Genomic DNA, 24,375 nt, shown 5'->3' with positions numbered 1-24,375 from the left:
TTAACTAAAAGAACACGCGCAAATGTGAGTTTTCAAAATATCCTGTATCCCGTATTGCACACTCTCCTGCACTTAGTCAGAAAAAAAAATACTACCTGCATGCGGAAGGTTGTATTCACTTCTAAGAACGGTCGAAAATTTCGTCGACCATTTTTCTCCGAAGGTACGGAAACGATTCTGTCCTGCGAAGACTCGCATGTTTCGGACTGTGTAAGGCACAAAGGAGCGGTTAATCGCGAAAACGAATCGCTTTCAATGTACAAACATTGCAGGAATGCTCGAAAATCTCCGTTACACAGAGATATTTAGAAGGTAAGTGTACCAGTTATTGACACGCTTAGACCCAATTATTGACCTTCTCATTTTCCGAAATTATAAATTTACAGGAAATTTATTTTTTGGTCATTTTCGAACTGGAGATTAAACAGATACAACCATAAAAATTAGTCAACGATTGGCGCAAGGATACTAACTGAAACACTTACTTACCTTACTTCTTCTTTAAGATGCAGTAATTTGCCTCTGAGTCAGGAACGTTGAGGTGTCGAGGAACACTCATTCGGCGCTATCAGGCATGAGTCAATGGGGGTGCAAAGGTTGGGGTGGAACAGGAGCGCGCGCAACGCATTGGGAAATTCCTGCCGATACCTACGTTTGGAATTTGGAGTGATGCAACGAATATTCGCATTCGCATTCTGAGAAATCGTGCGAATATTTTCCGAGTGTGACTATCACGAATACTTTATATTTTGCTTATAAGAATTGTGAAAATAATATTAAACAAGACAAAAAAACATTAGCTTGATAATGAACTTTTTTTATTAAAGTTTGTCTCACACTGTGACCTCTAAATGAATTTATTTCTGTTATTAATTTTTCGTTAAATAAAATCAAACAAACAATCGGCTTAGCTCGGATCAGCTCAGCAATTTCCGAAATAAGATACAAACGGCGCGACTTGCATGGTGTACCTGTCGGTAAATCGATTGTCATATTTTAGCCGTAGAAAAATGGCGCCAGATTCAAAAATGTGTATTCGCATTTGCGAATTCTGGAATATTTACACTCGTTACATCAGTACTTGTTGCAAAGAGCATGCAAGAAATAGCCGTAATTCATCGGCGCCGAGTTTCAATTTAAACAATCAACCGCGCGAAGCGATTTCCGACCAATCGCGTAGCTCTCACGATATGACTCAAGAGATAAGCCTCGGCGAGCGCGGTGGTCAAGAGCTCTTTTCGAAACGCTAACGGTCGTCCTTGCAGCTCTCTCGACCGTTCCGTTTGTTCTCGTCACTCGATCACTTCGGTTCGTCAGTTGCTTTTCGTCCCTCGAGCTAGTCGTGCCTGCTTCCCGATCGACATGATGCGCGCAACGTTCACTTTCACCTTGTCCACTGTTCTTCTTTTCTTCTCAGCGCTTGGTGAGTAGTTCTTTTCTTTCTCTTCGTTTAATTTACTAACAACCCAGGGAGAGAAGATTGCGATTGATATTAGTTTTTGAAACGGTTGAATCGGTTGCGTCGATAACTGCACGTCGTTGAATTTCGAATTTCGAATGCAGTGTTGAGGTTCGTTTAGAATAATCGAGTGTAACTATATTTATTATAAGCTGAGCAAAATTTGATTGCCACTAATCTCACGAAGTTTTTCAATCTCATTTCACGTGATATTTGATAAGATTGACAAATTATTGGGAATTTGAGTACAACGCGTTATTACTTTTGAAGATTAAATTTCGTTTTATACGAATTTGGAAAAGTTTCGGAGGTTCCGAAAACGATAAGTATAGTTTGAAGACTTGCGCCAGTGGTTATTTATTCTTGTCATGAACTTGAACTACATTTTCTGCTATAAAAAAAAAACGACGCTGCAATGTTTTCGGTACTGCCTCACGTTTAAAGTCGCGTTAAAGCAAGATGAACCAAACACACGTTTTTCTCCTCATTGTGTGAATATTTACATTACGTTAATCGTTTTAAAAACTGAAGAGAAGTATTGATACCGTTAAGTTAAGGGGTAATACTACTTTGTGTACAGGAAATTAAGGGTCAGTTTCTACAATTTATTTAACAAAAATTAATCAATATTTTTTAATTCTATTTTTCATAACATTTTAGTATAAGTCTTGAATGACAAGGTAAATTTTTTTTTCTTCTTATTATTTTCAAACAAAATGCCATATGAGTGGCTGATGAACAGAAACTTATTTTTTTTTCTCGAATGACCTCCACAAGTTTTCAATATAGAACTAAAAGCAAAACAGAGTTTAAAATAAGACGGCAAAATCTAGTGAAGTGCGTGGAATTTTTCAGAAATATTAATATTCAAAAAAAATCTTTTTATCTTTTGATCTTTTTTATTGGAAAAAAGATCTTACTCATTTATTTTGAAAAATGTGCAAAATATCAAAATTTTCCAAGACATGTTTTATTTTTATTTTATTTTGCCGCTTTTGCAAGGACTATTAAGATTTTTTTTTTATCTTTAAAAGTAAAAAAACATGCGGCAGCCGCAGTCTACTTTCTAATTATGATAGATATTACTTATTTTTGACTAAGAATCTGTGGAAAAAATTGAGAAATTTAAAAAATTGTGTTTTATTAGTTATCACTCAATTACACGAAAACGATCGTCGCGCTACCGGAAGGAGTAGCGAGGAAATTCTTAAAAAAAATTAGGCTTCTTTTAAAGTGGAATCAATGCGAAAAAAAGTGATGCAAGGATCTGATGACCTGAGGCAAATGACTCCTCGATTTCACTTGGGATGGCCCATTTTTTTTTAAGAAAATTTTTTTGTTTCGAAAATTCCTGCCATTCGGAATTTCATAATTCGAACTTCAGAATCGTAATCAGCGAGCCCGAAAACCTATAACTATGATTTTTTGAATTTGTTTGGTAGAAAAATGTGTCCTTCAAAGGGTTGAACATATTTCAGAAAATATTTTCATCCGTAAGAAATTATTTTTCGAATAAAGAATCAAGATAAAGAGGTTTAATCCCTGCCTTCAGCAGCGCTTGTGTCACAATCACATCCCGGAGGTGTATACGCAAGATAATCATGCATTTGTCCGTTATCACTCGAATTGTAACTCATAATCAGGCACGACTCATGCTTCGGCCAGGCACACCCAGTCCGAAGCCAACTTACACGTATGAAAATGGTGACGGATAAGGATTGTGTGGATCTATTAAGTGTTCGAAATAAATAAAAAATCTACCGAAACTATAATCCTAGTTGATCCTTTTTTGAGTCATGAGTGATTAAAAAGTCAAATACCACGCACTCAATGTATTCAAGTAGTAACTAGATTGATAACATTTATAACCACTTTTAGCGCTGCAGATTATCAACGTTTATCAACAATTTTATTTAAATTATAAACATTGAACTCTATTTTTTCTACATTTAGTTTGATGAGCGTTCAACAACAGCAGTGGATTTTTTATTTATTTCGCATACTTGATCGATCCACGCAATCCTTATCCGTCACTATCTTCATACGTGTTGAGTTGGCTTTAGGCTGGGATATGCGGAGCTTGGTGAGGAATAAGATACAGGAAAGTAACGCTGCTCGGATTGTATTTTCCGATTTAATATGCCACGGAAGAAGAATGAGTGTGTGCATTCATTTTATATGCACTCACCAAGTCCCTTTGTCAACACAGTGTGATAGTCCGTTTACCGCTTTGCGAATTATTTACACTGTGATAACGCCTCTTTCTACGCGGTGCGTGTAATTTGGAGTCGCAATCGGTGCGACGTTCATTCGGTATTCAAATGACAAATTTGAACTTGGGTATGACGAAGAATAAAGGCAGTGAGATACTTTCTCGGAATCTTTATTACAACAATCATATTACACGGTTAATGATACTTTACAGCGCTATAAAATATCAAGTTTACCTTTTTTTCAACACTTATGGTCAGATGAAAACGGAGTTCTAAATTCATGATGATTACCTGCGACTCGGTGAACTCATGTTATTTGAACCGCTGTAATGATATAATTAACCGTTTGCAAATGAATATGTGAAATCAATTTCAAAAGTACGATAAAATTAGGAGATCTTTGTTTCCCACTTGTTGAAGCTTCATTGTGTAGGAACTTTTGGTTCGCCCTCCGTGTGTATATTATTTTTCAAAGCAAATTGGAGATTATGCGCAATTTCAGGATCATTGTCAGCTATAACAGCTATCCGACAATAAATTATCATTCATTTAAAACGCAAAGCAAATTTTTCGATTGCTTTGAAAGTATCTCGAGGAGTCCCTAGGCTTCAACACGTGCGTATCACGTTGTTCGAAGTATTATTATATTATATTATCGTCTGTCGATTTGCACGTGATCATTTATACGGTAATTAAATCGACCTTCTGCTGTTCTCGCGAATTATAACGTTATAATTTTAAACGAGCCGTAATGTAACTCGTGGAGTGAACCGACGATGAAACAATAAAGTCCGGCGTCGAGTTGACACGTAGTTATTATAATATATGTATACCGAGATGTGAAATAGAGGCATACATTTAATGTTTTTATCATCCTTCTACGCCTCTTTCTGGCAACTGAGATTAAATATTTAACTTGAGAAGTTTTCCGCTTAAAAATCTTGTGGTTTTTATACACAATCTCCGTAAGAATGCGGTTTCCGCTTCCATTTCCGGTCAAATTAAATCACAAACTCCCGCCGTCTCGTTAATTGGTATAACAGAAACCCAAAGCGGCAGATATCAAATATCATTCGCGCCAGACTAACAATAAAACGTAAATCAGCGCCGACGTTTTACCTGTCCGTGATAATAGGAGGTAACCGATTGCAATTTTTAAGTGCTTCAAAATGCGATAACGAAAAATTGCAGTGATCAATTATCACTTTGGCTTGTTTTTTCAGGCTTTGGATTATGGATATAATACAGCGACAGTCATACAGGCTTCTAAATATTTAACGGCTGATCTTCGATCGCATAAAGCTGACGATACTACAATGGTCAGCAGGCGATTTGCACGTTTTAAATTATCTTCCAATCTCCTGTGGTCACTGACTAACGATAATTGCTACGCCGGCACGATACTTAACGTACTGGACTTTTGCACTACGGCTTACGGCCAGGATCCTAGATCACGCTTATGCCACGCTGTCCAGCTGCAACCTCAAACTGCATATTTTTACTAAATATTAAAATACATTTCAATTGGTATTTTTTTAAATTCGTATTTGCTTTTAAGATCGTTATAGTCGTCTGAAGACGCGTGTGAAATCTTTGCAATTCAGATGTATCTGCTACGAGGTAATTCATAATGACAAGTGCGTCTTTCGCGAATATCTCTATCTCTTCACATTTATCATGAGGTATTGCTTGTAAAAATACATAGTAGCTATGAAATCTTGGACTTTTCGAAACTCTGTTGTTTTTTTATCAGATATAAACCAGGATAAGCGCAATCGGGCATATTCGCGTTAGTTCGGGTGCCTCATGGAGGTAAAACAGAAGAGAAAGCAGACGCGATGATGTAACGTAATCGACAGTTTCGCATTGGCGGTAGCTGGGATCCAAGCGTACCAGAAGCTTTGTTACGAGCATCGCTAGGTGTGATAAGCGAAAGAAGGGAGAACAGGAAACCAGAACGATGTCTTTTTCGTCACGTAAGTCTTCGGGAAGTTGAAATTAGAACACCTTCAATTCGGCCGTTGCTCCGTCGGTATCGCGTCCGATTGTCACGTGCGGCGTGCTAAACGTGTCGATCAACGATAACGCCATCGTCCAACGCGTTCTTATTCAAGGCGCATGCGCGACCTTCCGGGCTTGGATGTAGTCGCCTTTTGTATTCTTTGAAAATAAAGTGGGTAGAAAAACAAGCTCGCTGCAAAATGTAGCCATCACTTTTGTTATCAGTCTTTATTAGTTCTGCAAGGTTATTTTAGGTATACTTTCTAAGACAAAGCTATTATACTCGAGTGAATTACAGTAATTTCAGGTTGACGGATTACTCTAGAAGATAGAACTATGAGTAGAATTTTCGCTTGCCATTCAACAATTCTTCATCACTTTACCGACAGAGCAAGCAAATTTTTTTGTTCCAATTTTAATCACTTCTCATTAGTTGTGTAAACCCTTGTAAGTATGTATTCATCATGTAAAAGAGTACAACCGAGTAAATTGTACAATTAACGACCGTCACCAAGGTCGGTAAAACAGCACGTCGACAGACAGCTGCAATGTTGTTAATCGAAAACACGCCACGCGCAAAATACATGTACCTAGGTATGAAACCCGTGTATAAATATCACGGTACGAATGCTCGAAAAATAGACTTTGTTTATACAGAATGTCAAAAGTAAAGAGACGTCTAGGTGAGAAGTCAATTGTAGGTTGGTACATATAGAATTTGAAGAATCCAAAAGCCGTCAACATTCGAGCGTCCACGTACAATAAACTCGTTATACAACTTGCTGTGCCGGACTGATTAAAGGAATTAACACTTTTGACCGAAATGATGCTAGCGGAACAATCAGGCCATGAGCAGCGGTTGTTCGGGCCTCGACTGACAAAGGATGATTGTCTTCGAGTTAGCGAAATCAACGGTGCTTATTGTTAGTTGTGTAGCACACATATGGGGCATTCCATACCGGTTCGACCTGGGTCTGACTATAAGTGTTCTCACTTTGAAAGGCACTCCTTTTTTCACATTTAATCGACTTAATTTGAATTTAATAAGGTTTTTTAAAACGATTTTATTGATCGACGGGATTAAAGAATTGGAAAAAATTCTGAAAAATCGTGTGTCAGATATCAAAATCTTAAGCATTGAGACGGAATGGAGGATTTTTCCTACTTACTGATTTCAAGCTTTTTCCGAAAAAAAAACAACATTAAATAAATTAGAAACGGGAGTCATTTTACTATGGTTGCTGAACCATTTTCATATGTTACACCAGATTTTTCAAATTTCACAACAGATTTTCACAAGAGATTTTCTTCCCTTCTTTATTTTGCTAACAAAAAAACTTGCTAATGGTAAAATGGATTCGGCAAACGGCATCTGACTGACGATTATTTAAAAAAATTTCAGATTCTTTTATTGTGTAGATCAATAAAATCGTTTGAAAAAGTTGTAGAAAATTGAAATCGTGTCAAAATAATATTAAAAAAAAAAACAGACGGCACCCAAAGTGAGAACGATCATATAAAAAATTTCGAGCCCAATTCGAGAGGTCAAGGGTCACACCCAAGACGAAGTGGTGTGGAATGCCCTATATATGTATAATCGCAGCTCAGCCAGCCAAAGGCTTGTTGCGGGTTTGTCTAAACATAGCCCAACCTGCGCGCAATTTCGCAAATATTTTCAGGATACACGATCCGCCCCCGAAGGTCGTGAGTAAAACTGTGGATGACAACATCATCGCCCCTTGCTGCATGATTCTGTTATGCCTGTATGCTTAATTCTCAATAACGCAATGTCGCAGTGTATTTTCACACAAAATTATCACCCGCATCAGTTTCAGTTATATCCATTTGGAAACAAACTCGTGCAGGAAAAAAGAGTGCGATTGAACGGGGAAGGAAAAAAATTGCCTGCGAAAAACGTGACCGAGTATAAGGAAATCCTGAGATATGTTCTTATCGTCAGCGATATGCGCCGTCTAGTTTATACTGTAAGTGAGAGGTTGACTAACAACAAGGTCAAAAAAGAAAAATATATACCTCTATCGTCAATTTTTTATTTTATTTTTTACTACAAGAAACCATCGTTAAAAATGCGTTCCAAGAGAATTGTTTTATTTTATTTTTTGAAGAGCAAAGATTAATAAAAAAAAATTCAACAATCACATCCCATTTTCGAGTCATTACGAAAAGATGTGTTTTTGAATCTATGATTTTATAAAAAAGCCTTATCGATTTAAAAAATTATCATCGTTATGTCAAGGATACTTTGGGTTGGGCACACTTTTACAAAGTTGTGGATAAATTTAGAAAAATTAGAGGTATATTTGACCGAAAAAAGCGAAAAATCTATTGGACATCAAAATCCCAGGGGTACAGGTCGATACCAGTTGATTTGACGTGGAATGCCTCATATGAACGGTTACATACAGCTTTTCATGTTTAATACGTATTATTGCACCGGGGAACAATGTCATAGATGCAAATTTTGAACCGTATCGTCCTTATGAATGTACCTTGCACCCAGACCAAGGTAAGGTTGCGGTTGATCTGCATACTGGGTCAAGAGTCTTCAGAATCTATTCACGTTTACATTGTTCTCTGGTACTTGCAGCAACTTGAATGAAGCTACTGTACAGGTTGTACTGAAAAAATGTATTTCGTGTTTCAGGAGAGGGGTCATCGGCGAGCAGCCGTATTTTACCATCGGTTACCGAATTCTTCGAAGTCCTCCAGGACAACCTTACAGAAGTAACATGGGAACATGCCGTCAACAGTCAGGCAGCTCTAAAAGAGGCTCTCAATTCAAGTAACGTCAAATCTTATGATCACTGTTACCTATATGCTTAAAGTTTTTGAAACGAAAATTTGTAGAAAATCTTCCGAGTATTTTGTTGCCGCGATTTAACCATGGTGAGACTATGGGTATTTAATTAATGCGTGTACCTTGTTTTAAAGGCGATATAATGATGATCGAGGCAGACATTGTTTTGGGATACTTGGAGGGAAACTCGACGTTTCAACTTCCCGTGATGGCGCATCCACCAAGTAATACGAGTGATTTATCCTTTGAAGATTTCCTGAATCAGGTTATCCAAAACAAAGCTCATGGAATCAAGCTCGATTTCAAATCACTCGAAGCTTTCAATGCCAGTTGCACAATCCTTCAGTCACGCAGGGAGAATGTAAGTTTTTAAAAAACGTGCAGAAGTTAGCATGTTCAAACACTGTGCAGCTTATAATATTATGATATCGTGCCCTTCTTCTTCCAGATGACGTTTCCGGTCTGGCTAAACGCGGATATTCTCGACGGACCGGTGAACTCGAGTTTGATCGGGGAGCCCGTGGATGCTACGAAATTTTTACAACTGGCGGTCACACACCTTCCAAATGCCACGTTATCTCTCGGATGGAAGACGAGGTACACCAAAAGATTTATTTTTACTGAAACTTTGTCCATGTAGAATCGTCGTTTGCAACAGGATTTGATTTTGCTTGCTTCAGGTATGGGACCGACTACAACATTACCGACGGCAGTTACTCTGAAGCGAACGTTGAGGAGATGATAAAGACTATCAGCAACGTCAGTCTGCCAATAACTTACCCTATGCGGGCCGGTCTTGTAGCGAATAGCTTGAGCGCGATAGAAAAATTACTAAATGAATCTGCCAACGGGACGACGTTGACTGTTTGGTCAAGCGCCGGCGACAGCGTCGATAACGAAACGCTTTCCGATGTGATTAAAAAGATAGGCGTATCCAGAGTCTACGTCGATGTACCGGATGAGCTTTGGGGTCGCCTGGATCTCAAATCTTCTCCAAGTTCCGGAATTAAAATTGGCGCCGTCGCTTTCGGCACGCTCTTAGCTGCATTTTTGTTTGCCAAGTTCTTCTGAACGCTCGACATGGAATGCGACATATAATCGAGATCAAGTTCTAATTCACGTCACACATTCTCAGGTTGCAGATAATCGATTCGAGTCTGCAGATTTGCACAGTATTTACTTGCTGATCAACTGCGATGTATTTAATGCAGTGAGAACTGATGCATTTGAGGATAACTCTTTGAGTCTGGTTTGAAAATATTTTACACTAATGATTAAATCAAACGGACTGCTCATTCTTCTATTACATTTCTTAAGTCTACTGCAAAAGAATGATGAATTAATTCGTCGACCAATTACTTTAAACACTTAATCAAGTCTCACTGGAAATTCCACAAATGTGTAATATAAGTGTCGAAGCAATGAAGTGGTATAAAGAGGATCAGAATTCGCAATATCTCGATTTTTTTATGGCGAATATTCGGTAGTACCTGACACGTATTGATACATCTATTTCATTACTGCTCGGCGACATGTAAAGAAACATTGCATTTATATAATTTGAATAGAAAAAATAACGATAAAAAAAAAACTTTGTGTTTTTAGTCAGATTGAAGGTATATAGTGGCTATTCTTAAAATTTTCGTCTTTTTATTACTCGACAAATTTGTATGATATTTCGATTTAATCAAAAAATCTTGCGCATCGATACGTTCAACTTTATTCAGCATCACAAATTTCGTGTGCATCGTAATATCGTAATTGTGATTGTACAATGCACATACACACATTCTATTACGAGACGCAAATATAAAACCAAGACAAGAAATATATGTTATACCTAAATTACATGATCTAATTTTAGTAGATATTATATGTTTAATCTATACACAAAAGTGCTTTGTTGACGTTCTTGTCGCACATGTGATTTATATTTACTATATTACTTATAAGTTAATAAGTGTAATATGTATAAGGTTGATAGCGTACGCGTGTAGTGCTATGAATTATTTTATACCCTGTAATTATGTAACTAGAATAATCACCAAAGATTCTTTCCTCTAATTGTAATAAGTGTCTGCAAATATAGACGGCAACACTTTTTCACCGTAATTGTCTTCATCTTTTGACGGATATGAAGTATAGAAATCTGCACTACTCTTAATACTTACGGTGCAGTGTCACAACTAAAACTAAAAGATAGAAGTGCTCGAAGGTTGTGGAGAGAATTCAAGTTCTGCGACCACACCTTACATATGGAAGCAACGCTGTGCACATGCAACACCATCACTTTTTGTGACTACGTAACGGCCAATTTTCATTAGCGCTATCCGTAGCTATGCGTTAAAAGTGCGCAAGTTGATCGAGTGGACAGTCTGACAGTATTAATTACCGAACAGCTCCGGCATCGCCGAAAGATAAGAATTTATTTAAGCAACTAGCAGCCCGATCCAGTCTGCATGAAACTACTGTTGCGATTGCTCAACACCCAGACGATTAATTCGGCGATTCAATAACTCACCGATCCATTAGCCAGCATTCTCTAATTTCGAGGCCCTGACGAATGACCTGAAACAGGTATTTCGGCCGACTGGGTGGCTCGGCGTAATCCTCCTCGACGATGGCCGATCAGGTTTGTCCCGGGTAGCACGTGTCCAGGAATACACGTGTCATACGGCTCTTACGACGATCTTTGCGCCCTCCGCCCACCTCAGAGGGACGAGCCCTTTGTTATCCATGTGTATCATCGAAGGCGATCGCTATTTATGGGCCATTCCTCGACCGGCAGCGGTTACCTTTGAGGGTAAACCGTTGTTAGAATTTGAACGAGGGCCTGGAACGTGTAGCATGCGGTCACAGAGAATAGAAGAGAGGAAGTCGGCCATACCGTGATTCCGATCGATCGTTTTTCTCCTACCATGCATGGTGCATATCGATAGTATTGGGGCTTGCACCTATTTTTTACATCGGATTTGCATTCCGCGTAGAAAAATACACCGGAAACGTATAATTGCACTTGCGTGCCAGGAAAAAAAAACCTGAATTGCCCGAATGAAAGGATTAAATGCGATCAGGCTTAGTATTTTTTGGTTCCGTGGTACTCGTGGTATTTGACCGAATGAAGTCTGATGGTAAGGGTGAAGTGATCGACCAGTGCAGCCTAGAATTGTTCAAGGTGATGATAACCCACGGAAGCTTGACATGGTGGCACCCTTCATATCTGGAGTTAGACAATGTGGGAAAATAAACGTGCGGGCAACGTTACTCGAAACAACACTAACATCCTCGTATCTACAACGAAAGGTTCAAGAGCGTACACACGAGGCGTACAGGCTGTAAAGGACAAACGGGATAGACGGGACAAACCGTAACCTGTCCCACGGGATGATGTTGAGGAGGCTGAGTGTCCGCCCGACACCATCCGTCCCCTGTTTGCGCTTTACAGACTCCGTCCACACGCTCTGTGTATGCTGGATTACATTCGCCCCGTTAATTCCTCTGTTGGTTTTGTACGAGATGATAGGGGTAACTTCTTCTCCTTCTCCTTCTTCTTCTTTACTTCTTCCTGCACCTTTTTATAGCAACGCTGAAGACTCTTCAGTCGCGGCGCGGCTCCCTCGGGCAAACGTTATACGTTTTGTTTACATTTCAACGACGATTAGATCCCTGACAGTCTCCAAACCGACTCGTAGTTATACTTTCTTCGTCATTATACAACCGCAAGGATTGAGAAAACACTTATGAGAACGGAATAACCGCTGCTTTTGTGGTCAGTGTGTGGTCCGGGTATTCAAGGCTAACGATAAGTGCTCCACTATTTTGATCTAAGAGGCATTTTTATCGTGACGGAATTGTAGCAGGTACGTGCCTGCGTGAAGGTACGATGGACTGTATTTTTTTTCTTCAAAATTCAAGGCGAAAATATTGTTCCAACTGATGGAAAATAAATGCTGTCCAAGATTCAGCTCTTGATATTAATATTTAGAAGTGCATCCTCGCGGTTTTCTATTTTCCATTTGAATAACATGCGAAAATTTTGTTTTTTAAACATTGGAATTTTACAACTCGTCAATGTATTGGTTTACTGATAAGACCAGAAAGTATTTTTGTAGGGAATTAAACGCTCCACAAAAAATGTCTCTTATCATTTTAGGATAACTCTTCTCTTCGAAAAGGTATTTAAGGTCCTTAAATAGCTAGACTCGGATAATAGTTACATTCATGACGTCACTCACGACAGAGTCTATACGTTCACGTATGCGAGCCTCAAGGTTTGAAGGTAGGTATTACATATAGGCTTGATTTATCCTACTTTCTACATTTCACACAACCTTTTCCCTACTCGCTTGGCGTGGATACCATTCTTATGGTAATATTTTACTTTGTATAATTTTTGATCCGTCTTTAATATGTTCGTATTTTTTAATATCGCCTCAGGGGCACCATTATCTAATATTTACGTATCAGGTCCATTTGCCCGGAGGGTAAAGCCGTGGAGTCACAGCCATAATTGAATCATTATCAATAAATCTATATCTCACTTCCCCCTTATCTTCTCACTTTTTCTATTACGATTCAATTGCCAGATGTCTTATACATTATGACAGATACAGATAAATATCAGAGACAGGATAAGTACCACGATCTACAAAAAAACCTGCCAAATAAACCTGGTGAAGATCGAAGCTGGAGAAAAGAAAGCGAGCTTGGATCTCCCAGTGAAAATTAAGCAATCGGCTTCAAGTTTCGATCCGACGCCCACGATGATCAGTTGCGTATAAGTTTCACTTTTCAAACGATTCGCAGAATCGTTCAATGCCCAAAAAAGAGGTATTTGGTCGATAGGTCGGTGCCAACTCAGAAAGTGCAAACCGGCCTGATATCGGTCAGAATATTGAATTGGCGTCCGTTAATTCCTGCATCAATGCCGCATCTCAGAGTTTTAGTTTAGTGCTCGTTTAGTCAACAACGACGAACAAGATAAGTCGACGACCGTCCGTCGTTGCACAATTCAACGGAAAGTAATTAATTTCTCATGCTTGGTGCATTGCGTCGGACGAAAGCGCGACCTAAAAATTTATCCAGCTCGGCGAGAAACGACGGAGATTAAAGAAGAGAGGTGTTTCATTTCGACGCGAATAGAACCAGACGTGGGAGGTGTCATTCTTCGGTCCAATGTCAAAGGTTACTTCACTTTGTCCGCTGCCCGGATGGTCGAGACACCCTGCGGCTAAAACACGCGCAACATCTGCCTATAACGCCTGGCATTTCAGCTTCTCACGATTACTCTTCCTCTTCAGGATGGGAACATCGATTTGGGATCGAAACATGTCCGTATAACGTTATGTTATCACCGGGCTTCACTCGCATCTCCTGCAATGGATATTTGCCTTTTCATTCTTCGCATTATATCCAGCTTGTATACACGGATTTCGCGCTACGAAGATCTATCGATTATCCGATCGTGTACGTCTTCCATTATTGAACATGCATTTGTTGATAGAAACTTTCTATTGCTTCGTGGATCTCAGACGATTGCATCTGAGTACAGTAAGGAGATCGCTTTTCGCTACCCCAGAATATCAGCAATGTCACGTGGTGTTTAGTGGTCCTGGAACTGTTCTTGAATTTTACTTGTCCTTCAAAAGTCCTGGGGACTATCCTTGAATTCTTCTTGTATCCTGGAAATATTGCATTTTTAATGTCCTCGAATAACCTGAAAATGTTCTGGAAATTTCTTTGAATTTGTTACCAATTTTTTACTGGACACATTGTCAAATGAGATATCTTCCGGTTTCGGAAGGACTGCGGTTTCGTCAGATTTCGCATTTCGTTCACAAAATGAAGGAATACTTGTAGTCGAGCATCTTTCACACTTACATTCCGCAAGTAGCGGTACTGCTGGTTCGAATTTACATTTCGGATAATTTCGAAGACGAGATGTATAAGTAGGTATAAAGTGATCTATCGTGTACGCAGAAAATGGCTTTCTAAAAGCCGTTCAACACCTGGCAGCGATTTTGTACGATACCATTTTTCACTTTGGCGTTTATTCGAGGCCACGTGTGAGAGAGTTGAAGATTGATCCGACACGTGGCTCAGCTGCAGTATTCCTGTACCGGCGATGATGATTCCAATAATACTATCGTTATAAAGTACACACAGAGATGCTCCGGAACATTGCTTATTCTCATTTAGATCCGTAATTTATTCGTTGAATCGCTTTCTTCCTTTCCAATCATACCAATCTGCACCGATCGATGCCTGTGTAAAATTTCTTCCGATGCTTACACGACGATCCAGCATCGTCGTGAACCGTTAGATTAACAATTCGAGTTGTATGTATATTGTCGGTAGAAATATGTACATGATGTACGGAACATATCGAGCTGCAGGTCGCTCGTAACGCTCGTAACGTGGCCATCATCTAGTCTGGTACTTAGTAACTATATTGAAACGGCGACGCGGCCTACAAGCATAATCTTTATTGATAACCCCGGGAGCTTTGGCAATAGGTTGAACCTCGTACATCGAAGGAACACGAAGGGCGTTTCTCTACGAGTCGTCGCGCACTGACCCAAATTGCGGAGATCAGTTAAAAGTCACTGCGTATACACACATCAGAACCGAGTAAGCAAGCATTTTTACGCCTCCGGGTAACAACGGCCGGCGGATCTCCTTAGCCCATAGCCTCAAGTCTGACCGTTGAGAATTGAATGTTGGTAAACTTTTAAATTTTTGTTTTCTTTTTTCTCTCATCTTATTTATACCTAATCATATTTTTCGCTTCATCTGCCGACGGAGGAGTTTCAGAGGATTTATAGATCTGCGTGACACTTCCAGCACGGCAACGGTTCAAGCAAAAGTGAATATGATCGATCATCCTAATGAAGTCCAGAAAAATGAAGATTGTTATCATTTGTAGAACCTTTATACAAAAAAATAAAAAAATGAAAATCATTAATCAGTTGCAAACCCGGATATTGTCGTGAAAACAGCATTGGAGCTGTAACAGAATCGAGTAAACAAATCGATCGTGTGGGAAATCAGTAACGCCTTACGTTTGTAAACGTGTGTATACAGATTTATCTTCTTGTGAGATATTTTAGCCAACGGCTGAGTAGGTTAATAATTAGCTACTATATACAGCCGTCATTTACTAAAGTGCATTATATTATCACGCTAATGCCGGTCATAACTAATTGCAAAATGAACAGCGACGCCCAGTCTGGATAGGTAAATTATTATCATTAGTCAAAAGCGCGGTAATGGCAAACGATTTATCGAAATCGCCTACTTATAGGTGTTAGAAAATAACCATGCGTGACTATATATGTATTAGGGTGGTTCATATTTGAGCCATGTCGGAATTTCTTTGCGCTCACTCCCAAAAAGTAATCATGTTGTATAAAAAAAAAATCGGGATAAATCCAAAAAAAAATTTCTGATTATTCCCCCTCTCCGTCTCTCCCCTAAAGCAGCTGAATTTGATATTGAAAAATGCATGGATTTGAATTTTTTTTAAAGATAACTGGTAATTACTTAAAAACTATACATTATTGAAAAATATTCCTTTAGCTATTCTGTAGGAAATTTAATGCTCTAGAAAAAAGATGTCTTGTAGAATTTTCGTAAATCTAATATTTATCACGTCATCGGTGAAAAAGTAATTAACATTTTTCTTAAAAAAAAAATTTCAATTTCATGCATGCTTGCAAATAAAATTCGACTGCTTCGGGGGGGGGGGGGGGGGGGGGGGAGGGGGGTAAGTTGTTGGAAATTTATTTGGATCTACCCTGATGTTTTTTTTATACAATATGATTACTTTTTGGGGGTGAGCGCGAGAAATTAGGACACGATTCAAATAAGAGCCACCCTACTATATACATATAGATGATGCGGCGGAAGTTGATTCCTTTTTCTAAGTCAGAAAAACGTGTCAATGACAAAGGAAGAAAAGAGTAAGACGTGTTATCCTAACGAGTAAAAGGCAAGTGTAATAGTAATACGTGTAACGATGAAAGATACAGTTATATAAAATGAGGAATTCCGCCTCGAAGCGTTAGACAATTAACAGGACTCTTTGGCGCTCCGCGGTTCTGTAGGTTCAGCAAACAGCATTAACAAGCCTAATTTATTCCAACATCATTATTTATCTTGGATAACAGTTCATCCATTGGAGCCTCAAGCTCATAGCTCACCGGCTTGGCGGGTAAAACGCCGTGCGATTACACGCTTTTCAACTTCGGACCGGATCGGGCTGATCTGATAAGCGTGGCCGATTTAATCGCTGTTTTAAGCTCACATTGTTAACGATCGCCGCCCTTTGTTCCGACGATGACAAATCGGGCGCAATTATCACTCGGTCACCTCTCCTTTATAGGTATTATCTGCACCGTAAATGCCGCATCTAGAATGCCCGGCTGCGTAGACACGCGTGTCTGCCTTCAGATCCTCTTCAAGCATTTACTCAGCTAAAGAGGATCTATGGGACTTGATCTATTCTCTTTGCTTCTCACCGCTCAAACTTGCGCACCGTGTATGTAACATATTATATATTATAGGTGACGGGATCACGTGTTACGCTGCGATCTACACCAGTAATCAACGTCCTGAACTACGTCGTCGTAGATAAGAGAGTATCGTGCTGCTGTTGCACAAGTTCATTTCTATGCTCCAGAGATTAATGTAGTTCACGGTATTCCATCGATATTCCGTGTCTCTTATACATTCAGAGATCACACCGCAAATGAAAAGTTGAGTTTTTACTTCGTTTTAATGTTTTTAAGTTCAGTAAATCACCTCCGATCACTTTTAGAATTATGCTGTGTTTGTTTGTGATCGTTTCGAGGTATATTGAGGACAAATTAATGGGTTTTGATCATTTTTAAATAGATAACTTATAACTTTATTCTTCGTAACTTAGAGAGTTTTGTGGAAAAACGTTTATTTCTTTGTCCGAAGAGAAGTGGAAACCATGGGTGGACCGGTTCAGATGAAATTTCGTCCATGGAGTTCGCTTCGTTAAATTTAGAACTGGTCAGAATTTGAGAAAACTCGGTTGGGCCAACCCCGAGTTTTTCCTTCAGATAAACCACGTGTCTGTCAAAACTTGTTAATTCCGCATTCTTTATTCTATGAATACCTACATAATTTTTCAAAAAATCAGCATCAGAGACACAATTCGAAAATCAAGTGGTTTGGCATTATTATTAATGCATCAGTCCCCGTTTCGTGGATTAGTTTTCTGCAGTTACACCGATTTGAAAAATGGACTTGCCGTGTTGACTGAACGTCAGCAGCTGCCTTCTCAGCTTCTGGAATTTGGTAATCACAGGTCTGTCAGATTCTCGATTCCCTATATGCTGCAATAAAAACGTGAGTAACCCAATTCTCTATAAAGTGAGGTTGAAAAGAGCATTATTCAATAGATTCGTGCGGAAATATCGGAGCTGCAGCAGCAGCCGTTCATATAGAGTGCAAGCATTCAAGATATTCGGTGCACGCGCTGCTGTAAGTAACCCGAGTAGCTCTGGCTGCAGTGTTTAAAAATTCTTTCAAACGTTATTCAAGACTCGATTTCGAGCCGTCTTTTTACCGGGGAGCAGATGACAAAGCGGCAAACTTTTCGGCCAGCTGTCCGAGCGCATTTACGCATCACTTCCAAGCCGTATTACCTGAGACACTCTGCATTACGAACAAGTTTATACAGTGCTTTTGTCTTACATATAGTTATCAGTATTGCATAGAGGCTTAAATTATAATAAAATTCTATTGACGACGGCATGCCTTTACTAATTGTAACGCATAAGGATCGGTTCACTGTAACAAAAGATTTGAATTATTTGAAGTTGATTTTGGGGGCGGGGCAGAAAAAATTCGTCAACAGCCTAAATAAGGACCACCCTAGTTGAACATATTATTAAGTTTTACTTTTAGGCAAGATACAGCTTCATCCAGATTGAACTTTTGATCTTCGCATCGAGACACGCGATCTCCTCGCGTTATAGCTTTTAGCTTTCTATCTTGTTTGCGGTACTTTGACACCGACTATGATGTCATGAGTCATGACTATGCGAGTGACTGAATGAACGAGAGAATGAATGGACCCGAAAGAGAGTTCTGCACGGCCGCGGTGTAGCCGTGAATTCGCGATTCGTCTGTCAGGTGACCTTGGCAGAAGCTGAATGGCGCTGAAGCCAAGGTGAATGGCTTGAGATTTTTCAATGGCGATTCGCGCGCTCTTGCTGCAATAATAAAATTGCCAAAACCAATGTAGTCATATTCTTCCGCTAATTCTCCTCTAGTTCCGCAATTTTGCAGATTGCACTCTTCGCACAGTGGTTTTCACCCATTCTACAGTAAATTCTACATTTCACGAAATATATTTGACCAAAAACCCTAATGTGTCCCTCTTTTCTTGCAGTTTTGAGTAAAATCTGCTCCTTTATTCTCTCCGTGACACTTGCTGAACAATTTACTTAACGCTTTCCACCGAAAACTCAATGGAACAGTCCCTGCAATGAACATCCGTCCGTTTGTTAGCCGTGGGAAGCTAGACCTGCAGCTAGCTACTTTATCGTTCTATTACGGTAGCATTTGTTTGTCCAGCCAGGATAAGTTTACCAGGATATTACAAGTTAGCCGGGTTGAAAAAGCTCCCAGTTCGCTGGAAGAGAACGAGATAAGGACGGGGAAATTTCATCACGAGGTTTTATAGTTGTACAAGATTAAGTTCGACAAAGGACCGGGAAAGAGTGAAACAGTTCGTTCTTCCTCCCGTTTCCGGAGTTCTCATCAAAATTCAAACACCTCAAAAGTTCCCAGAAAATTGTAAGGTAGTTTCACAAAAAAGGGCGGGGGCAGAGGGGTGAGAAGGAAAAAACAAATGTTTGTAAGTTTTTGAATTTTTATAGAAGTTATCAATTATTGCGAAAGGAATTTATATAATTTTACATTTTGGTAAATATCTCAAAAGAAAAATCTCTGAAATAATTCTCAAAGTTGAGTTTGTAATGGCTGAAGAATCTCAACCAAAAGTGAGTCTCGTCGACAATATTGAATTCTTTATAACAAGAGAAGGATCGGAAAAAAATTAACCACAATAAAGACGGTAAGAAAATTAAATTTGAATTATTAAGAATGCCCAAAAGTAATCAATAAATTGTTTAAAAAAAAAATGTAGGCAATCGTTTTTTTTTTTTTTTTTTTTTTTTTTTTTTATGTCATGTAAAACGAATACGTCGATTTTTCTGGATACAGATGAATTTTAATAAAAAAAATTCTAATTATTTTGTCCATTTATGAAACTATTCGTTCAATGCTTCTTAATAAAATAGCAATGTACGTTTTTACGAAAACATACCATAAAATGAAAAAATTTTCCCTGCACATTTTAGAAAATGAAAAATTTTTCGAAAACTGAGATTTCAGTACATCCTCAAGACTTTTCGAACTTTTGCACGAAACTTTGCTCGAGGCTGTATCGAGGCTTGAAATTCCTGAGGATTTTGGTATTCGTCGACACGCCGCAGACTGTGAAGAGATATATCCAAACGGCGCGTATAATTTGTGGTGCTTTCCGAGTTGTGCGGAGCATAAGCGCGATATTCCTTATTCCTTAGTTCGTCCGTATCGCGTCGAGCGGCGCTGCTTCCTCCGAGTCTTGGATGATCGCGAGGCTGTTCAGTCTGCGATCAGTCGCCCGCGAGATTCGGAGCGCGACACGGTCTCGTGATTTTACAGGTTGCGGTTCAGCTGAACTCACGGAGTACCGGCTCCTAATACACGTATACACATAAGTTCATACTTACGATTAGCAAGGAAGTAGGTAGCAGAGCCGGCGAAAAATTACCGCTTTCGCCGAAAATATTCACAGCTTTTGATTCGTCTGATCAAAGGCCCGATCGATAGACGTTGATTAGAATCCAAACGACTTTGCCCGGTCTTTCTGACGTCATTTTATCGGACCAGGGTGGTTCTACCCACGTGCTTACATTTTTCAAACGGAACGAGAAAAATTGGAGACGAAGAATATTAGGGGTGGAAAAGGGGGCAAAGGTGGGAGAGTGAAGGTTCCGATCGGGCGAGTGTCTCAGTGAGGGTGTTGAGAGTTGGTGCAGGGTGTTGAGATAAGGCGTAAAATAAATGCAGTTATCAAGTGCGGCGGGTGGATAGTTTTTTAGTTCGCGTCGTCGCGGTTGCCGCTGTTTTTCAAACGAGGATGAGGGTAAGCCAGTGTCTGCAGTGATTCCCCGCAAGCTGTGAGAAAGAAACGTACATTGGACTGACCAAGGATGCTCGACACCTGCCGGACGGAGTCCGATTAAGCTTGCGACGACACTAGAGGACATCGGTGCGAAGAGCAGACTCGTCGGGACAATGATGCCGAGAATAATCCTCCCCCTCCTGACGGGGATCGCGGTTCTTGCGACTTGTCTGGAGGGCAGGTATCACCTCGAGGCGACGGGGCTGAGGCACCACAGACACGACCGGCACCATAAAGTCTGGGACCAAGAGCTGGTGGTCAGAGGATCGCGGCGGCGAGCTTGGGAGGAGAACCACGACGAGGAGCGTTACGTGCCTCGGGAGAGGTTCGAGCTTCAAAGGCGGTGGCGGAATCGGGTGGAGGAGAGACGAGATTCGAAGCGAGATCGGTACTTCCGGGGCGATTCGCGGCGTCCCGGGTCCCACGCGACTTCCGGGCGAACGTGGGGCTTCCGGAACCCCGTTGAACCCTACGGTGGTAAGTGGCGTCAGGACGAGGACGCCGAGGACTACGAGGTCCGTGATAGGCGGCGGGGACGGGGGCGGGGGTGGGTCTACGAGGACGAGGACGAGGGGTACGAGTCCGACGACGAGGAGTTTTATCCTCCGAGGCGAGCACCGAAGCCCAGGAAGAATCGACACGAGGCGAGACGGCACCGCGTCGAGGATGAGGACGAGGAGTATTACGAGTACGACGATGAGTACGAGGACGATTACGAGGACTACGATCTCCAGGACACCGACCCTCGGCCACCGCCCAGGCACAGGGGGAGGAAACACGAGCCGCGAGGGAAGAAGGGATCGAAACTGCTTTTGACCCATGAGGAGGACGATGTTAACGAGGTCGAAAAGCGCGACGAGGACGAAGACGAGGAAGAGGACGAGGAGGATATCTGGGGCGAGAATGAAGACGAGGATTACGACGAGACCGTCGACGAGTCGGTCGAGGCCGGCGTGGAGGACTCCTCGACCATCAAGGCCATCGACGAGGTTATCAGGTCCCTCAAGGCCAAGCCTCCTCCGACTACACCGAGGTCCGTGACTCGGCGGGATTACAGGAACGTCGAGACGGAGAGGTACGTGCCGAGGGGACGGTCCCATCCTCATCCCTATTCTCGGCCTTATAATCGCGAGGCCGTGAAACCGAGTCCGAAACAGCCGCACAGGACAGCGCATAAAAGAACGCCGGTTGGTAATCCGGGCGGGTATATTAGCACAGCCACGACGACGACGACGTCGACCCTGCCGAAGTACACCAACGAGTTATCGGCTCCGATGAAAAATTCATCATTTGGAAAGATGGCCAAGGGGAGGAATAAGACTTCCGGTATCACGGATCAATCTACCGAACATCCCGGTATCGACTCGAGGACTAAAAACATCGAACAGGACTATGAGGAGTACGAGAATGACGGGAGCGACGATAAACCCGAGGACGTCGACGACGCTGACGGTGATGCCGACAAGAAATGGACCTCTGAGAAGGATCAGGTGAGTTTTTATCATACTCTGCTTATCCCACCTTCAAACTTTACTCGTTTAACTTTCGACACTGATCGTGTACGTACCTTGCGGCATGAAGAAGGCGGACCCGTGTAACTGGCTTGATATCCATTGTTAGTCTAGGATGTCTGAGCTTTTGGGTCTAATCTTCTATCCAGACACTCCCTTTCGCTGTTTACCTGCTAATCAATTTGCGTAATAACGTTTCATCAACTTGGACGATTTGATACTGGAGGCAATTGATGATCCCTACAGTTACTGAAGACGAATAACCAAAGTTCAATAGATACTTCATTTTTGTTATCTCAAATTTGTTATACCCTTTACATTAAAGGTGCAGGACCACAAGTTTTGCATCCAGTTCGAAAGCCACGTGTCCCAAGTTCGTTCACTCGACTCTGTATTGTATAGTATTCTAGGGTACAAAAATGAATGTACCTACTTTTTTTTATTTACACCTTACATATCTTATCATGATAATATGGCAAATTGGTAATGACGGTGGTAAGAATAATAATGGTAATGATACCGAGAACTTTGTTGGAATGCGTATCAAGATGCAAATTAGTCGATGCCAGTCTATCGGTATTATAATAACGATTCTATGAGCACATCTGTACAGTTTCGTCGATTCAACCTTGGCGCCAAAGTGACGAGTTTTTAACCTAAACCATAAAGGTTACTTGACTCTTGGCGATTCTAAGAAGACAGGTTATTTTGCCAATTTGAATAAAACTTCGAACGTGTAGTCGACGAAAATTTCAAGTTGGTTTGCAAGTTATGCTTTCAATTGATTCAAAGTTGCCGAACAACGGTAACATGAGATGTCATTGAGTTATCGAAATGATTGTTAAATTAAAAAAAAAAAAAAGTTTAAAATTAACTTAGCGTATGGTGAAAACTTGACAGCCAAGTTAATTCCTTTGCGTCATTACTGAAAACCTTGACTTACCTCCTGCCTTTTTGGAACACTGGTGTCGATGCTCACGTTCTTTGAAGTACCAGACATTGGGATTGTGGGAAACTTTTTTCTTTTTCCTTTTTGCCGTCTTCGTTCTCGGGCGATCGACGATTACCCGGGAAACAATAGCGGCGAAGTATTTCAGAGGAATGAAAGATTTTACAAACCGTCCATTGAACACCATTCGAATATTTTCAGTCGGCAGGTCGAGATCAAAGCGCATCGCATTAGCTTAGAAAATAAACTCGAGCTATTCTGTTACTAGACACACGTGTATTCGAGTAATGGCAAAAAGTGGCGGAAATCCGGTAGAAGTGTCATAAGTATAAAGAGAGTTGTGAGGTTTTTTCTTATTCTCTTTAATCGACACTGCATCGACTCGTACAGGCATGCCCATAAAAAACTCAGGTGCTAATTGCTCCAGACAATTGAATCGCCGTACGAATGCGAAAGTTTGTGTCTGGGACTGGCTTCTTGAGAGTTCAAGGATAACTACGCATCGGTTTTAAGTAGCTGGATCTATAGGAATATATAATAAGCGCGAATATAATCGGATGCAAACAGCAGCTCGGGAGGCCTGTCGACGACCAGTCGATTGTGCTCGCTGGAGAGAATTCATTCTGTTTGTAGGAAGAAGAAAGGAATATTTGATATTCAATTCGAACTGTGAAAACGGTAAAACTAACGAGTATCGACGCGAACTCTTCTCTTCTCGCGAAATATGATCTTGGCATGCTGTGCGTATCCCAGTCTCATACATTAGTGATACGCATAGCCGCATAATTGGGATTCCAACCTTATACCGGAGTTGAATGTTCTTCTCGTTCTTCTTCTTTTTCTTCTTCTTGTTCTTCTTCTTTCATTTCAGACAAAGTTTAAAAGCCAAGCAATCCACTGTCGAGCTGTACATACGTCACAGGTACAGTGTGGCTTATGGTCGCGTGGTTATACAGCTCAAGCCTCTTGATGCAAAGAACGTTGTAACGCTCGTCTAATTTAATTACGTACCATCTCACAAAGATAAGGCGAGAATGCACGCTCCCCTTCTCCTTATGACTCTCTGTAATATATCCATACTGCAGTCGAGCGCAAAGATCGTTTCGTAATTGAGAAGATGGGCGACAGAGAACAGGGACAAGTCGGATGATGCTGT

General features: G+C 40.7%; 2 protein-coding genes across 3 annotated transcripts in view; both read left to right on the top strand.

Annotated features, from left to right (window-relative positions):
- Positions 1-1,231: 1,231 nt before the first annotated feature.
- On the top strand, positions 1,232-10,634 carry LOC124407056 (protein FAM151B). Of its 2 annotated transcripts, none has more exons than XM_046882862.1 (5): positions 1,232-1,423; positions 8,339-8,476; positions 8,626-8,852; positions 8,940-9,088; positions 9,172-10,634. In XM_046882862.1, exons 1-5 carry the CDS (start codon positions 1,363-1,365, stop codon positions 9,560-9,562), a joined length of 966 nt encoding a protein of 321 aa, XP_046738818.1. In that variant the 5' UTR covers positions 1,232-1,362; the 3' UTR covers positions 9,563-10,634. The 2 variants fall into 2 exon arrangements, with proteins under 2 accessions (XP_046738818.1, XP_046738819.1); XM_046882863.1 differs by lacking the exon at positions 1,232-1,423 and adding an exon at positions 5,547-5,648.
- A 9,938-nt stretch (positions 10,635-20,572) lies between these two features.
- Positions 20,573-24,375, top strand: part of LOC124406988 (myb-like protein X) — a 67,082-nt gene continuing 63,279 nt past the window's right edge. The window contains exon 1 of the mRNA XM_046882745.1: positions 20,573-22,249. Within this exon, the coding sequence (XP_046738701.1) occupies positions 20,873-22,249 (1,377 nt within the window). The 5' untranslated portion in view covers positions 20,573-20,872. The remainder of the gene's footprint in view (positions 22,250-24,375) is intronic.

The sequence above is a fragment of the Diprion similis genome, chromosome 6, assembly GCF_021155765.1.
Source record: "Diprion similis isolate iyDipSimi1 chromosome 6, iyDipSimi1.1, whole genome shotgun sequence".
In the NCBI taxonomy this organism is placed as follows: Eukaryota; Metazoa; Arthropoda; class Insecta; order Hymenoptera; family Diprionidae; genus Diprion; species Diprion similis.
The sequence above is the reverse complement of the archived record's forward strand: the minus strand, read 5'-3'. Positions and strand labels throughout refer to the sequence as shown.

What these genes read in the sequence shown, in the direction of transcription:
- LOC124407056 (XM_046882862.1), top strand. Translation starts at nt 1,363, where the DNA reads ATGATGCGCGCAACGTTCACTTTCACCTTGTCCACTGTTCTTCTTTTC. An exon ending in TCTTTTCTTCTCAGCGCTTG is followed by an intron (nt 1,424 to 8,338) that starts GTGAGTAGTTCT and finishes TTCGTGTTTCAG; the next exon opens with GAGAGGGGTCATCGGCGAGC. An exon ending in TCTCTCGGATGGAAGACGAG is followed by an intron (nt 9,089 to 9,171) that starts GTACACCAAAAG and finishes TGCTTGCTTCAG; the next exon opens with GTATGGGACCGACTACAACA.